Here is a 17018-nt window from a genome sequence, read left to right as displayed (position 1 = left end):
ATACATGTTCATACTTGCATAAGAGAAATGAAAACCTTACTGCACCTGCAAACGCTTGGGCAGCTTCGTCTCTGCAACTTATATAAAATCTCCATAATAAACCACCTGAAACTTTAAACTTCAGCAAAAACTGAAGAGCGAATCCGTGTATCGCACACATTTCTTAAACCCCGACATCAGCACTTCTCTGCTTTCCTACAAAAGCTGGGCAGCCAAGAGAGTAACAGCTCTGGACTTTGCTGTGAGGCTACCATGAGCAGAACGCTTTTGCCAAGACATCAAACAGCTAATCAGCGAGTTTATTGACCTTTCCTCTCCACTTCCCTAAGGCGGTTTTGGCTGTGAATTCATCCTTGCAACACGCTTCTGAGCCAGTGTGAAGGTCCTCGTTCCAAGCTGGAATCGGCTGCCAAGAACCGAGTGCGTGAAGTGAAACCCTCCTTTGCAAGATGGAACGGAATCAGCACAGAGTGAAATCCTGGCCAAGCAGAGTTACAGCTCCACGGGCCTCAGGGGAGCGCAGGCTGACCCAAGTTACAACACGGCACTTGTAAGTGCTGTAAAAACAGCCAAAAACCTCTGGAAGCTTCCAAAACTTACACAATCTCCTTTACGCTACCCTCTTCCTCATGTTTACCTTATGGAGCAGATTATTGTTAACTTTGAATTAACTAGAAACACTGAGTTCAAGTCAAACAGAGTTTCATTTTGATTACTTGTTCTTGTGTCAAGTTTCTGTTGTAAGTGTGGTGCATTCAAAGAGATTAAACAGCTGTCAATACAAACCCCGAAACAACAAAAATGTAACTCAGTCAGTCACCACAACAAAAAGGGGCTGAAAACTGTGTATAAAAATATTACTACAGTGTGCTTGGAGTGTTAGAGGTAAGTGACAGCAGCATAATGGACAAAACCAAAATGAGCACATTTAGAATCATAGAATATCTCAAGCTGGAAGGGACCCATAAGGACAACCAAGTCCAACTCGCTGCTCCTCGCAGAACTACCTAAAACTAAACCATATGACTAAGAACGTTGTTCAGACTCTACTGAATTGGAGAACAAGCTGTGATTAGCAATTCAGACAGCACAATAAAAAAATATTCTATTAAGTAGCTAAACAATCGAAAAGTACTTTGAATTATGGTCTCAGGGTCTTTTAGACTAGCTGTTTCTTCTTTCATTAGAAATTTGTGCGTACCTGTTCATCTGTCTGTGATTTATTTTCATAACTCCTGTAACGTAACTCTAAATAAAGCAAAGCATGATGTTCTTACCTCCTAAAGCATACAGCAGTTCTAGAGCTTGCACCATTGACTGTGCAGGAGGTGGCTGTGAAGAAAAGATGTGCCTTGTTTAACGTTATCATCACAGAACACGCAAGTTTTCATAAAAATTCTTAGATCTTCCATTTTCACAACTACCTACCTACCTTTTGACTTATGCTAAACGAAAAGAAGAGCTCTCGGCCTCTCCCTGTTACCCTTGCACTGATGACACTCTCAAGACCCAAGCCCAAAAAGCTGCACTTGCTTTGTCCAACGGCGATGCCAACCGTGACCAGAACAACTACTTAATTCCTCTTCTAATGCTGCCACGCTTGTTTTTCACATCAATACAAGAGTAGCTAGAAACTTGACAGTAAGCAAATCTAAAAATTGGTACTGCTCTTTTTAACAAGACGGACAAGCAGAGCTTTAGTTCTGTAGGTAACATTTTTCCCCTTTTTCTTCATAAATTCAGTGTAAAGAGACTACGGTTACAGTTTTGCTGAATCTCAGAGTTTGCCTTTCTAGGCCTTTCTCAGCTTCTCAACACTTCTAACAGCAAACTCTAGAACAAAATCACTGTTTTTAAGTTGTCACACATACCACTTGCACCAGCTGAACTCCCAAAACATACTTTGCTGCCTGACAGCGGGCCAAGAGTTACGCTTTCCAAATTAACAGGGTGATGGCAACTGGTTAGTGGTTCTGTGGGTTATCAACAAGTGATCTTTATTCATGGTAAAGAAAGACGAAAGACTTTACAGCCCAGGACTCACCGAAAGGAAGGGGAACCTGAGCACGTTGTCGATTCCCAGAGCCTTGAGCTGCAGGATGACCGGAGCGAGGTTACTGCGCTGCATCTCAGGGACAGTGGACTTGGGCAGCTTCTCAAAGTCCTCCTCTGCAGGGGGAAAAACAAAGCGATTTGGGGCCGAGCTTCAACTCCCACTCTTGGCACTCAACACGATAGTCACACCCATTGCAAGTTTAAGTTATTGAGAAATCAAGAAATCAAGAGCATAACAAGATAAACTTATGAGGAGACTCGACAGAGCTGCATTAACATTACAGGTTTGCAATTGCCGACAACCTCGTAGCACCTACTCCGCTCAAATTGTTTGCTTCTTTGAAGGATTCAGCAGCCAATGCTTGGCATATATGAACAATATATTTCTAAATAAGTCAGAGGAATAATGAAGGGAAATTTCTATCTCTCACCGAGAGAAAAAAAGACACTTTTGCTCTTCTTCATCTAATGCTAAAACCACTGTAAAACAAAACACAATTCACACCAGCAAGCTCACCTTCCCTACACATCAAATTACTGACCTGTATAAAGCCTGTAACATTTGCCAGAGCGGTTCCGTCCTGCGCGCCCTGCTCTCTGATTAGCCGAGGCTTTAGACACCGGGACCACCACGAGGCATTCGATGGCTGTTTTGGGGTTATAGGCCCGAAGCTTCACAAAACCACAATCAATAACGAACGCAATTCCGTGGATTGTGATGGAGGTCTCAGCAATGTTGGTGGCTACTATCACCTACAGATACAACAATGAGGACACTGTGAACTCCCCGATCTCAACTACATGATCGGGCCCCAGCATCAGTGCGCCAGGACTCCATACAAGCCACGGGAAAGATCTCAGGTGTGACAGTTCCAGCAGACACGCTCTGGAGTCCAAAAGGATACAGAACCTGCAGCAGAAAGAGCTCGTCAGCTTGAAGTCCAGTTTTTACAGCTTCACAGTCACTTTGTTGTTCAAATTTCTTCTCTCTTCATAGCAGAACTTAAAAATGTTTGCAGAGAAAACCACTGGCAGTGTTTGCAAAGAAAAACATTGACTGTAAATCAAATGTTCTTATGTAGTGAACTAAAAAGATGTTTTTTCTGCTTCTCAGTTATATTGAACTGTTACTCGTAACACTGGAATGGGGCGGGGAGAGCAGAGGAACAGAGTTTATTAAGCGTTCCATGTTCAGTATTCCTGCCGAGATATATACGTGTCCTAAAATATTGGAAAATAATTGCTCCGAAATGACAGAGGGAAAATTAATCCTTATTTCACCTGGAATTAAAAAAGTAAATCTTGGAAGTTCATTAAAGAGTCACAGAATGGTTGGGGTTGGACCTCTGGAGATCATCTAGTCCAACCCATTGACTAATGTCATATCCTGGAGAGAAGTATTTATACTCAACATTCTCCAACACCGGATGAACATTTTTACTTTTGAGACTCCAGCAGGCACAAGAATCATAACAAGTCACCCCTGTGTTCCTCTGTCTGCTTATCTCAGCCCCAAAACAGGCTCTGCCTAAGTAGAAAGCACTAATCATAACCAATTATACAGATCTGTGACATTAACTATCCAAACAAGACTCGCAGAAGTTAAACCAAAATTTTTCCTAATAAAATCAAGCAAGCTTTAACTTGTTTCTTAGGCGAAATTACAGCACTTAATGCACTCAGTCACTATTTTTTCCGTTACTGGTGGAAAACAGCCACTGACAAGTCACAAAAAAATAAAGACAGTTAAAAGTAGAAGACTTCAGAGTATAAGAAGCTGCAAGTGGATGTAGCCAAATATAAGGCTGTACGAAGACTCTTAAAAATTGAGAAGCTGATGAGGTGGACAGGAGTTTGAATGACAGGTCTAGGACTGATCAAAGATGAAAAGGGAACCCAGGGAACGTGTTCTTGGTTCACAGTCTGAAAACTGATGGGCAGCGTTAGGAGATGCAGAAAGTCTCCCTTAGAAGTGTTTGCAAGAGTTTCATGATGTGAACCTGATATATTCAACCTGTATAATGCAGTCACCCTTCTGGTTGGTAGAAATTGAGATATTTGCAACAGCCTTACCTTCCGGACACTGTGAGAAACCCTCTCAAACACTTTCATTTGGTCAGGAGAAGGCAGCCCCGCATACATGGGGAGAACACGGAGATGCTTTTTCATTCCGGTGCGAGAAAGGGCCCGAGCCTGTTCTATGAGCATTGAAACAACAGTCTCCACTTCCTCCTAGAGCCAGAGCAAGACAGGGGATAGAATGAGCGGGGTTTCACTTTAGTATCACATAGATGTCACCTACATACAAAAAAAGAGCATAAATATAATCCCAATATAATTTTAGTTGTTCAAACTCCAGGATGTTTTGACTAGATCTCCCAATTTGGTCATATTCTTATATAAATTACCATTCATACTAAATACAGATGTATGTTCATTGCTATTTGAGACAATGTCACAAATAGGTGAGAAAAATCACAAAAGAAGGACTGAACAAAATTAGGGAGGAAGCAGGAGTGTTTTCCCATGTGTATCAACTTGTGAGAGCAAAACGGGAAGCAAATTTATTTTGACTGTGTAGAATGCAACGAGTCTTGATCAAGAATGACACAGTAACGGTATTAAAAGCCATTGCTCCACTTCACATTTGATCTCTGATCAACTATGGCACCTCACTCTCAAAAACCACAGACAACAACGTTCAGATGTCGCCTTGTCAGATACCAAATTCACTCTTTCAAAGTCGAACTAAGAATAGGGATGAAGAATTTATTCTGAAACTCTGCCAGATGTTATTGATGCTGTTCAAGGTAGCTCCTCACTGGAAGAATTATAAACTACCTCCCATTTACTCTTTGTGGCTGCAAAGTATGCTGACAGGCATAAACAGTAAATTTTTGTCTCACAGTAATTTGTTTTTCTGTCAAAGACTTTCGATATTGAGCCTAACTAATGTAAATTCCATTTACCTTAACTATTAATGATGATTCACTGTCAACTTTGGAAGTGTGACTAGCATGAAAAAAATAAATCACACACTGTTCCACTTATTAACAAGGCCAACAGCATCAAATGAGAAAAACTGTCATATATCACTAGCTTGGACAAATCAAGACCATAATTACATTTTTCTAAAAGTCCTTCAGACTAGTCTAATTCTGCTCCCATCAATGCAGAAATATTTGTCATGTTTAATGACATTTAAGTAAGTACAGCTAAGAAGGCAGGAGTCTGAGGCGGCTTCACAAAGCCCACAATACAGCAATTTAAAGCCAAAAAACCCACAAAACGAGCCCAACAATTGCTTATGTCTGTACCTGGCCAGTTAAAAATGCCAGTATATCACCGTCGTTCTCCATCTGGTGAATTTTCATTGCAGTTTCCACAGTCGATTTTATATAGTCTGGAACAGGACTACGGGGAGAGAAAATACCAGAGACATTAGGAGAGAAATAGGTACAGACTCCTCGCTTCCACACGGAGCAAAGAGAGAACCAGCTTTTGGACACTATATGTCAGCCATACCACATTTAGTTCATCGTGCATCCTTGGGAATCAGTCTTCAGCAATTAATTGGTTCGCTTTACACTACAGTGAGCTTAAAAACATGTCCGCTGCTATAAGCAATATCCAAATGTTTCCCGAATTGAATGTTACACTTCTGTACCATTGGCTGGGGAATTTTTGAGTTCCAACCTAGACAAAGTGATACCACAGTTGCGTGGTCACCACTGATGGGATCAAACACACCTCTGGATGTAGAAGATGTCCACTGGAAACGTTCTCCCCTCGACAGTGAGGATCACACTGGTGTCCTTGCTGGGGTCACCGGTATCGTTTTGATTAAAGTAATCCCTGAATTTCTACATTAAAATAAAAACAAACACTTCCAGTTTGATACTTAAAAGAATTGTAGGAGAAACCTAGAGACATGAAGAAGTTAAATTACTACTACTTGGACGTTTTCTTTGTATATTTGACAGTTCCAACCTAAAAATGTTGAAGTTTGATTTCATTACCTCCTCTTCTGTGTGGTTTCAGGTATTTAGCACAAATACAGCCTTGCATGTTTATTACTTTGAGAAGCAAAGACTGTAAAGAGGTAACAAAATTAGTTAGACCAGCTGATACAGTTGCAAAAAGCAGATATATAAACCTTGTATTGGATTTATAACATCTGTAAACTATTTGAAACGTGTGATTTCTGGCAGTTAAAATTTTGCAAAGGCAAAATATTATAATGATAACTAATATAACGTACAGAACACATAGTAGTGGAAGTACCACCAAAGCACAGTGAAGTATTGAGATTTACAGCATATGATACTTGCCACTAAAAGAAATGTCAGTACCCCTGCACCTTCAGTGCAGGATACAAGCTCTCACCAGCACGTCTCATGAAGGACACAGTGAAGTTAGAGAAGTCCACAGAAAAGCAATGAGCTTGAGAAAGGAGATGGAGGAGCTGCCTTAGGAGACGAGACTGAAAAGGCTGGGGCTTTGCTTGGGGAGCAGAAGGTTGAGAAGTCACACAAAGTAAAGGTAAAACCGGTTTTCTTTTCTGCTATTTGGGGTTTTTGGTTTGATTTTGTGTTTTTTGCTTTGTCATTTTGTTTTGTTTTGTTTTTAATTCCACACTACTAGAACTAGGAGGTCCTTAACGAAACCAGCATGTTTAAAGGAGATTAAATAAAGTACTTCATTATACGGCAGGTGGCAAACTTCTAAAATTTTCTCTCCCTTGATGTCCTGGAGACTTTGAGCTCCATCAAGCAGATTCAAAGACAAATGAACAAACAGCAGGTCCATAAACACACACTAGAAGGACACGGCAGGAATGTGCTGTCTAATAGCTCGATTACAACCACTGCAGACGTTGAAGCAGCTCCAAGAGAACGGACCCACAGCAGGTGGATGGGCTCATATCCTCTCCCTAAACAGCATCTCCTATTGCTGCTGCTACGGAGAGAACACGGGGCTGGATGAACCGCTGTGCTGATCTAGGAGAGCATCTCTTCTGCTCCTACTCGAAATTAAATTAATGACGTTTTTAGTAAGTTGTATAAGTTTCCACCAGCCACAAGTCAATTGGGGAACTAGTAAGATCTCACTGAAATTAAATCCACTCATTTAACATTTATTTACTGGTCTATGGTTGTCTCAGATTATCGCTATCAGAAAAGCAGAGCTCAAGCAATGTCTCTTGCTGGAACAGATTAAGCCAAGAGAATATGTTTTTATACTATACCAATCAGAGGAAAAAAGGCATAAATATTAAAAAAGCAGATTAACGTTTAAATTCCCTTCCAAAAAAGTTTGCTAATACAAAGTGAAAACCAAACACAGCAACCTAAGTACAGCAGATTTTTTCCCTGCACTCCCTCCTCTCCTCTTCACCTCTCCAACAGCAGCAACGCTTCCCAGGAAGGCAACGGCACAGGGGACAAGCTGTCCAGAAACAGAGCTGGACCTGCCACCTATGGTCACTCCACTTCAAAGCAAATCTGCAAGCCGTACCTCTGCATCCAAGGTGGCTGAAGCCACGATCAGTCGAAGATCTCCACGCTTCTTTTGGACCTAGGAGAGAAACCAAGAACATCCAGAGTAAAAAGGCGAGAACCAGATTTTAGAGCATCCAGGTTACTAGTCACTTCTCTTTAAAAAATGCTCTGAAACTGCAAGACAGCTGATGAACTGAAGTACCCACATCACTCCACAGATCTAACAACCTGATGACTGGAGTTTTACATACTCATTTTAAGGGCACTTAGTCTGTAATCATTACACCTTACTCTTAATTACTGGTGGGAGTCAGATCTTTTGTAGGTTGAAAGTCAACAATCCCCTAGCAGATCACTTCATCAGCAGCAGAATGAAAAATACCTTTTTGCTAATATCATCTAAGGAGAAACTTCAGCATCAGGGAGAGGAGACAGAGGATCCTGAGTGTCAGATATCTAAAGTGAATAGTTGGGTATGTACAATAGGCTACAGGATAAACGAGGAACTAGAGAACTCCGTCTCTCAAATGAGTTCACTAATCAACCACCAGGACCAGAAGTTTAATGGAAAAGATGAAAACAGTTAAAGAGAACATTAAAAAAAAAAAAAAAATCACCTTTTTTAGTAAGCCAATGGCAATATCTGTATACAGAGTCCGTTCATGGGCTTCATCCAGCATCAGGACGCTGCAAATAAAGCAGAAGGATAAGATTTCAGAAATGCTTTGACTGCCACTAGAATCAGTGCCTTCCCATCTTCTAGAAATATAATTATTTGAAATCTGCTGCTGGGCCATTCCCATTTACATCCACTTAGAACACTGTAAAACCTAAAAATAGCACAGCGATGAAGCAGGGAGGAAAACACAGGTAACATCATGTGTGATAGAATCCCACTGTTCTTGATTCAGGTTAGCTTTTGGAAAGGGGTGCAAGAGAAAAGCACTATAGTTACTGTACTGCATAGCTTTTCTGAATGCCAGAAGAGCCCGTGTTTGTTGTCGATTTTTGTTTTTATTGGATCAGCATCAGAGAGAAAACGTGAATTTCAAACTAGCAAATGAAACGATTCAGACTCCATGAGGCCCATTTACTTTTTGTTCCAAAGCAGCAGCACCCCATTCTGCCGGGTTTGTCGTTGCAATGATCAATCGGTTTCCTAACAGTCTTTACCACATAAAGAAGTCAAAGGCCTAAAACAATTTTTATCTCTCTTGGTATTCAATTTATAACACACACCTCAGTTGCTTACCAAATTACACCTCAGCAAGCATTCACTCCATGTTTCCTTACCTGTATCTTGTCAATAAAGGATCAGCCATCATCTCCCTCACCAGCATACCATCAGTTAGAAACTAAAAGTGAATGCAAAGGAAAATGTAAAAACACCCCTAGCAGGTAGCCTTGATTACCCATGTGTTTTTCAGCTGATTTTCTACGCTTTTGTCTAAATTTTTCCTTGCCTTTAATTTTCTATTGAGCACTAAATTGATCTGGTTTCAGCTATGGAAGCCAAATATGTATTTCTGAGCGCTAGCCCAGGGATAAGCAGAGCAACTACTCTGTAATTAGTATTGAATTTTAAAAAACTATTTATTTTTATATTTTAAAAGATCACAGATTAGGAGCACTGGAACATGGCAATAGAAGCTTCTTCACTCTTGCCTGTCAAACAGCTACATCTGCTCTACCAATAACGTCCTGCGTGTCAATCCAGTCTTGACCCTCTCAAAGAGGCTACTTAATATCTATCACACACTTTAGATCAGAACACAAACCTTAACATTTCAACAAAATGCAACAGTTTAATGTAGTGCTTTCTTCCTACAGGCCATGGGAAAGCCACCAGGAGTTGGACACTGCACTTTGGCTGTAACATCAAACTGTGCAAGAACTGGTATGCAAGGCCAAAATCTCCTAATTTCCCCCCCCACACCAAAAAATTCAGCTGCATTTAATCAACAAATATCTCCATTTCTTTCACTTTAAAAGGGCTACTAGCCTCAGAAGAAAAATTAAAAAGTAAATCTTCTCATTCATCATCATTGCTCTTCCAGACTAAAGCAAACTCGTCGGTACACAACACAGGCAACACTAATATTGCTCACAGCTGCACAGCTTGTTATTTAATCCACATCAAATTACTCTCAACTAGCCTACTAATTTTGTGTTTTATCTGCACTTTTAATCCAAATCTATTTTTAGGGTGGTGAGGATACTTCAGCTGTGATTCACTGCAGCCTTCCACTATGACTTTGAATGAGATATCAGGTCACAGTACCACTGCACCAATATCTGGCTGTAACTGCCTTGAAAATCTCCTTTAGTTTTAAAATCATGGCTGCCAGACTAGCAGAACAGAATGTACTTCATTTAATAAGGGCTGAGTAGCCACAGCCATTTCAAGCACACTCGTGGGGTACCCAGCTAGAAGACTGAAATGCTATCTATTCTCTTTAGCGAGCATCACAAGCTTTCATTAATTTTGCAGAAGTACTTGAGGAGTTTCAGTTAACCCTTTCAGAATAACCACACGCTGTTCATGCTTCACCTTAATTCTTGTAGCCTGTGGATCCGTGCAGTCATCAAAGCGAATACAATATCCAACTTCATGACCCAGCACTGCACCTCTTTCATCAGCAACTCGGCCTGCAACCTGAGAAGAGAGATTCTATAAACAAGAGACAGCTCACGGCACACTTCTGCATTGTATCCTCATTTTGTCTGTAGTGAACCGGCATCAAATCAGGAACAGAGCTAGCGCTTCCAAAGAATTATTTGTTCCTGTTCAAACACAAAATTCTGTTTGACATAACAACACGTATGGAACATACAAGCGGTAAATACTTTTAAAATGTTTTAGCCTAACTTAATGAATGTTTCACACTGCTTCCCCTCAGGAAAGCTACCGAGGTACCTTTCTGTGACAAGTACTCTGGCAAACCTACAGAGACAGCCACTGAACCAGCCACAACTCATTCCCAAAAGGGGAATGAGTGCAGGTACACAGCATGCAGGAAGATGTCATCAGTTAAGCTGATCTGTCCCTCAACTCACTCAGGCTTTTTTTTTAATTGTTACTGTACTTTTCATAATACAGAATCTTCTATGCAGAGAACAGACAGAGAACTGGCAGAATAAGCAAAAGCAGCAACAATTTTTGGACAGTATTACTCTGCACCAGTTTGAAGCCAATAGCTCCTTTAGCTAAAAACCTTGAGTTATTCAGACTTATTCTACAGAACATTAGGCATTATCAGGCCATGGTTTCAGTGAACTACAAAGACATGTAACAGCTAAAGAGACAACTCCAAAATACATACATTAGTCCACGTAGAATTCCAAAAGGAAGCGACTTTCAGTCATTTGAGTGACACTAAACCACAGTGACAGGCAGTGAACTCATGATTTCACTTGGAATCTCATCACTCCATCACTTTCAGCACAAGCATTCAGGATAATTGTCAGTCTGGGTAATGCAAGCAGAAGTTCAGGAATTTCTAAACCATGCCTTATGCCTCTGCAGCTACCTCTCCTCACTTCTGACAACTCGCATCCTCCAGATAAGAAAGCAGATAAGCACGTCGGTTAAAATAAAATACCCCTTTCAGTTCAAGACAAAGCAATAAATCATCAACTGTCTCTCTCATTTCTCTGCAACAGCCATACAGTGCAGGCAGCGTGCAACAACATCCTCAAAGATAAATGCTCCGGTAAAAATCCTAAGCCCTAGTTTAATAATCTTTTTATTTTAGGCTTAAAAATAGTGTGTTAAGACATGGAAGAGAAAAAATCATTGCAGCGTACACAACACGTGTAGAACCGTGCACTGTCAGCTGGATGTCCTGTGAAGGAGGAGAGGGAGGACACTGCAGGCACAGGATGCAGATCACCGCTACTGACAGTTTCCTTCAGCGCGTTGGAGCCGCTCAAAGAACACGGGATGAGATGAAACAGCACGTGGTGCGGCTGCTTGTCTACTACATTTTTACCAGAGGCATAAGCTGATTCATTGCAGATCTAGTTTAATACACTATAAAGAACAAGTAAAATGAGGGTTACAAAGAGGCACCTCAGCTTTCTGTACAAAAAGAATCTGCAGCAGAAACTTCAGCCCAGAGTCAGTGTTTGGCAGCAGTTATGAAGACAAGGAGCACTGGATGCTTTCTGTGCAGAGTACAACCAAAGAGCACCAGTTGTTGCCCTCGGCATCTCCTCTCCTCCCTCTCACAATACATCCAGCTGATGTTACGTTCTCCTAGACATGTCTGAAAAGATTTCTCACGATAAAATTGTTCCTTCTTTTCCCCAACACTCTTACAAAGGGAAACAAACAAAAAAACCCATCATCTCACAACAACAACAAAAATACAGAAAAACTATTCAAAAAAAACTATGCATGAATTGCTAAAAAGAGCAATTTTCTTCCACTGGCTCTGTTGCTGTACACAGGTTTCCATCACTGCTTTGTGGAAGAAGTTAAGGGTCACGCATGCACAGTTCCAGTCCACAGTCAATCACAGCTCAACGCTGCGCAGCCCTCGCTCCTGCACACAGTCCTGCTGACACCACCCGATTCTATTCAAAGCCTCGACATCTGCAATTCTGGACTTGGAATATTTGGCAAGACCTACTAATCAGGTTGAATTCAGCATATAGTACCAGCAATTCTGTGAGGAAGATAAGCAGAAATGTCTATTCATTCAGGAGCTCGTGCAGTTGTGATTCCTGCTATTCAGCAAAACCTGCTAATGAACTGGAGGTTTTAACGAGAACAAACCGGGGAAATTTGGACACGGAGAAACTCACTGAAACAGCAGCAACCCGACGAGGCTGCGTCACTCCGACAACTCTTCCCTCGGCTGTCCAGCCAGCTTCCGCCAGGTACTGCGAACAAATAGTGCGGGTAAGAAATTAATTGGTCATGCGGTGATTACAGCACGGTGTCAGTTCTCCGCACCACGGGCTTTCTCCTGGTTCTGCACTAACTGATGCACGACCTTGGGCAAATCAGTTTCTTAGAGGTTTTGTGCATTCTTAATTCCACCATTCAAACTACCACAGTACAATACCTACTTCCTGAGCACATAAGCTTTCCGAAAGCATCTAAGAGCAGTTCTTTGGGTCTCAAGTATTTCGAACTACTACATTTCTTCCTCTTCTTTCCTTTATTTTATAACACCTTTAAGAAAAAAAGCCGAACAGCAGCAGTCCTGCATGCTCGCACTGAAGCAGATAACATCACAGAATCACAGAATCGACTGGGTTGGAAAAGACCTCAGAGATCATCGAGTCCAACCCTTGGTCCAACTCTAGTCCGTTTACTAGATCATGGCACTAAGTGCCATGTCCAATCTCAGTTTAAAAACCTCCAGGGACGGCGAGTCCACCACCTCCCTGGGCAGCCATTCCAATGCCTGATCACTCTCTCTGTAAAGAATTTCTTTCTAATATCCAGCCTAAATTTCCCCTGGTAGAGTTGAAGCCCATGCCCCCTTGTCCTATTGCTGACTGCCTGGGAGAAGAGACCAATCCCCACCTGGCTAGAACTGCCCTTCAGGTAGTTCTAGAGAGTGCTGAGCTCAGCTCTAAGCCTCCTCTTCTCTAGACTAAACAACCCCAGCTCCCTCAGCCTCTCCTCATAGGTCTTATGTTCAAGCCCCTTCACCAGTCGTGTTGCTCTTCTCTGGACCCATTCATCATTAGTCTGTGAATTTTTTAAACTAAAATTAAGAACTAACCTTGAACCTTTTTTCCTTCTTAAAAACATATTCTCAACAAAATTTTAAACAGTATTCTGATGGAGTAACAAACACCTACTGTAGCACAGTGACTACTATTTGTAGCAGCATAAACTTGTGTGGTCCTTTCCTGTAGTGGAAGAAGGTTTTGTGTTACAGATCCAGCAGCTCCTCCTATCCAATATGAAGCCTTGTATTTCTCTCCTTTCGGTCACACACACGAGCACAGGCGAATTCCATTCTCCCACTTCTGGGTTGCTAGTTTAATGTTTCATGGAGAATCCCCTGATTTCACCAAGTTAAACAGACACTTACTTGTGGAATCTGTGTTGATTTCCCACAACCTGTTTCCCCAACAATCACCAGAGTTTGATAGTTCTCCACTAGATAAAGTATGTGATTTCTTAGCTGAAAGAGAACATTTAAGTATCAAAACCAGATGTGTACGAAAATAATTTAAATTACAATATTTACATATCTAATAGACACAGTAAATTCCTTTCACATGGAGTTTACTGCCAAAAGCTAAACAGTTCTTTAAAATCTATAAATGACATGTACAAGATATAATAATTAACATAAACCTACAAAGCCTGTAAAACTGTCAGTAGCAGTTGTCAAACAGGACAATCAATTCTAACAAATACAGAGAGCAAGGTCATAAAAATTATTGGGTTTTGATGTAAAGTGATTCTATACTACTCCTTCAAAGACAGACATAAGAGCCAGACATCACGCAACAGATTTAATATATCAAAAAGAACTTCTGTACCTTAAAAACAGGCAGCTTTTGTCTTTGTTGTTCAATAGAAAGGGAGGCATAAGGATTATAGATGACGGTTACGCCACTACTCTCAGCAGGACTCTGTCTCTCCTCTGAGACACTGGCACCAGGACCTTCCGTGCCTACGTGACATAATTAATTTTAATTGGAAGAACACATTTCTGCATAGTGTATCACAATAGAGGCAAAATAAATATGTTCCTTATAAGGAGGAATCGCGAGTAGCAGCTTATATCAAAAGACTAACGTTTCTGTGAAAAGAATCAAAATATTAACTAACAGTAAACATGCAGAAATTATTTCAAACGAAATATCTGTCTGCTGCTGGTCAAGGAAAAATAAATATCTAATGTAAGTATTTGAATTTTTAAAAGATGGCAAAGGACACAAAAAGCATATAGGAAAAATATACAGCAAGATCTCGGGAACTTTCTTCTTTGCAATTGTTCAGGTATATCTCCAATATTCTTCTCAGAAGTATGTCCATGGGTTTTAAGGCAGCCAGTCGGATGTAACAGAACTTCCCTTGACTAGTATCACCTGTATAGATGTCCAACCGTGCCCATTTACGAGATACGTCACTCACTTCAGATCTGAATTTACCTCAGTAACAGAAACTTGATTTATTCCTGCTGCACGTTACCATAAAACTGCCAACAACCAAAAGTGCTGAATCATGCAAGTGAACTAGAAACAAAACCTCATCTCAATAACAGAATGTATCATCTCCAGCTGCAGATTCAACTGGGAAACTCTGAGAGCAAGAGGAGGATTCCCCTGTTTTGTAGGATTGGCTTGTTTGGGCTTTTAACTTTTTCCACTGTTTAAAACCAGTCAGTCCCTATTCAAAGCTGCCAAGCAAGTTTTATAGCAAATTGATCCAATTTTAAGAATGATCAGCAATGATTCCAATAACTACTCAGTCCCCAGGACAGATGTGGAAGTTAAGAATCAGGGACTTGAATATCTGGATCTTAACAAATCAACAGAGTTAACAGATATTGCTTCTCATGACCCACCGATTCTCCTTCATTTTCTATGGTTTTTTATTTATTTTTTTTAATACTCTACTGTCAACATATTACCCCACATATATATACATATTGTATGTGCACACATATTATTGTAACATTCAAATGATTAAGAACCTGTTTGCTAAACTAATCTTGACTCCGGAACAGCTTTGCAAACCTCAGCATACCACAACATGGTGATCAGGTAAAAAATAAATAAATAAAAATACTAAACTCAGACCCACCAAGCTTCCCTTTGAGACTAGCAAATGGGAAGGTAACAACCCAAAGCCTGAGGGAACAATCACATAGTCACATCCCCACAGCCCAGCAGAGGCTGGAAGGAGCCTCTGGAGACCTTCTAGTCCCTGCTCTGCATTACCACAGGGTCACCTACACCCGGCTGCTCAGGTCTGGGACCCCACAACAAGCCTGACTGCTTGTTCCAGAATCTGATCACTCCCACGGTGGGAAAGGTTTTTCTCATATTTCAGCTTGTGCCTGTTGCCTCTTGCACTGTCAGGAGGCACCAACAAGAAGAATCTGGCTCCATATTCTTTAAACCCTCCTACCAGGTATTTATCTACATTGAAAAGATCCCCCTGAGACTCCTCCAGACTGCACAGTCCCAGCTCTCTCAGCCTCCCCTTGCACATCACATAATCCAATCTCTCCCTTATCCCTGTGCCCCTTCACTTTGTGCTCCTGCTTCAGGGAGTCCACGTCTTCCCGGTGCTGGGGAGCTCCCGATGCAGCCTCCCCAGTGCCAAGGGGGTTCATGTCCCTCAGCCTCACCGCAATGCTCCTCACATAGCCCGGGATGCCAGTGACCTTCTCTGCTCCCCTGGATGAGCAGTAGAAACACAGAATCCCAGAATGTCAGGGGTTGGAAGGGACCTGGAAAGCTCATGCAGTGCAATCCCCCCATGGAGCAGGAACACCCAGATGAGGTTACACAGGAAGGTGTCCAGGCGGGTTGGAATGTCTGCACAGAAGGAGACTCCACAACCCCCTGGGCAGCCTGGGCCAGGCTCTGCCACCCTCACCCCGAACAAGTTTCTTCTCATATCTAAGTGGAACCTTTTGTGTTCCTGTTTGCATCCACTGCCCCTTAGCCTACCATTGATTGTCACCAAGAAGAGCCTGGCTCCATCCTCGTGACACTCACCCTTTACATATTCATAAACATTAATGTGGTCACAGAATCATTTTGGTTGGAAAAGACCTTCAAGATCACCGAGTCCAACCATAACCTGACTCTAGCACTAACGCATGCCCTTGAGAACCTAACCTCCACGTCTTTTAAACCCCTCCAGGGATTGTGACTCCACCACGTCCCTGGGCAGCCTGTTCCGATACCTGACATCCCTTTCCAACAAGAAATTTTTCCTAATATCCAACCTAAACCTCCTGCCACTGGCTACCCGGGAGCAGCAATAAGGTCTCCCCTCAGCCTCCTTTTCTCCAGGCTGAACAGGGGTACTCGGCGTTTCTCTCCCTCGGGGCAGCACTTCGCCCCTTTGTCAAACTTATTGGGGTTCCCCCGGGGGGCAGCACCCCCACCCGAGGGCGGACCCGGTCCCCACCCCCCCGGTACCGCAGCACGTTTCTCCGCTGCACTCGGGGTCTCAAATCCGTGTGACACCCGGCAGCGGCCGGGGCCAGGCCGGGGCCCGCCGCAGACAGCCCGGGAAGGCGCTGGCGCTCTCACACCCGCCGCCCCGGGACCGCGACCCCCGCGCCCCCTCACCCGGCTTCCAAAACTTCACCGGTCCCACGGGCGCCGCCATCTTGGGGGTGAGAGGGCAAGCGGAAGCGGCGGTGGGGCCCATGTGACGCGGGGTTGCCATGGTGACCGGAGCGGGCCCGCGGGTGTTCCCGGGTTCCCGCCCCCCGGTGCTGCCGCCGGCGGGAGCCGCGTCCC

At 42.5% G+C, this 17018-nt stretch overlaps 1 protein-coding gene across 2 annotated transcripts in view; it reads right to left on the bottom strand.

Moving 5' to 3' along the window:
- Positions 1–16999, bottom strand: part of DHX35 (DEAH-box helicase 35) — a 29562-nt gene extending 12563 nt beyond the window's left edge. For both annotated transcript variants that reach the window (XM_065031888.1, XM_065031889.1), the window contains exons 1-14: positions 16845–16999; positions 14070–14203; positions 13613–13705; positions 12366–12443; positions 10108–10212; positions 8850–8911; positions 8174–8243; positions 7573–7632; positions 5806–5918; positions 5373–5469; positions 4129–4287; positions 2598–2808; positions 2045–2169; positions 1278–1332 (exon numbers count right to left, since the gene is read on the bottom strand). In XM_065031888.1, the coding sequence (XP_064887960.1) occupies positions 1278–1332; positions 2045–2169; positions 2598–2808; positions 4129–4287; positions 5373–5469; positions 5806–5918; positions 7573–7632; positions 8174–8243; positions 8850–8911; positions 10108–10212; positions 12366–12443; positions 13613–13705; positions 14070–14203; positions 16845–16944 (1462 nt within the window). In that variant the 5' untranslated portion in view covers positions 16945–16999. The remainder of the gene's footprint in view (positions 1–1277; positions 1333–2044; positions 2170–2597; positions 2809–4128; positions 4288–5372; positions 5470–5805; positions 5919–7572; positions 7633–8173; positions 8244–8849; positions 8912–10107; positions 10213–12365; positions 12444–13612; positions 13706–14069; positions 14204–16844) is intronic.
- Between the last annotated feature and the right edge of the window lie 19 nt (positions 17000–17018).

Source organism: Columba livia, chromosome 16 (genome assembly GCF_036013475.1).
Source record: "Columba livia isolate bColLiv1 breed racing homer chromosome 16, bColLiv1.pat.W.v2, whole genome shotgun sequence".
NCBI lineage: Eukaryota > Metazoa > Chordata > Aves > Columbiformes > Columbidae > Columba > Columba livia.
Note: the sequence above shows the minus strand (reverse complement) of the source record. Positions and strands in the feature narration are given on the sequence as shown.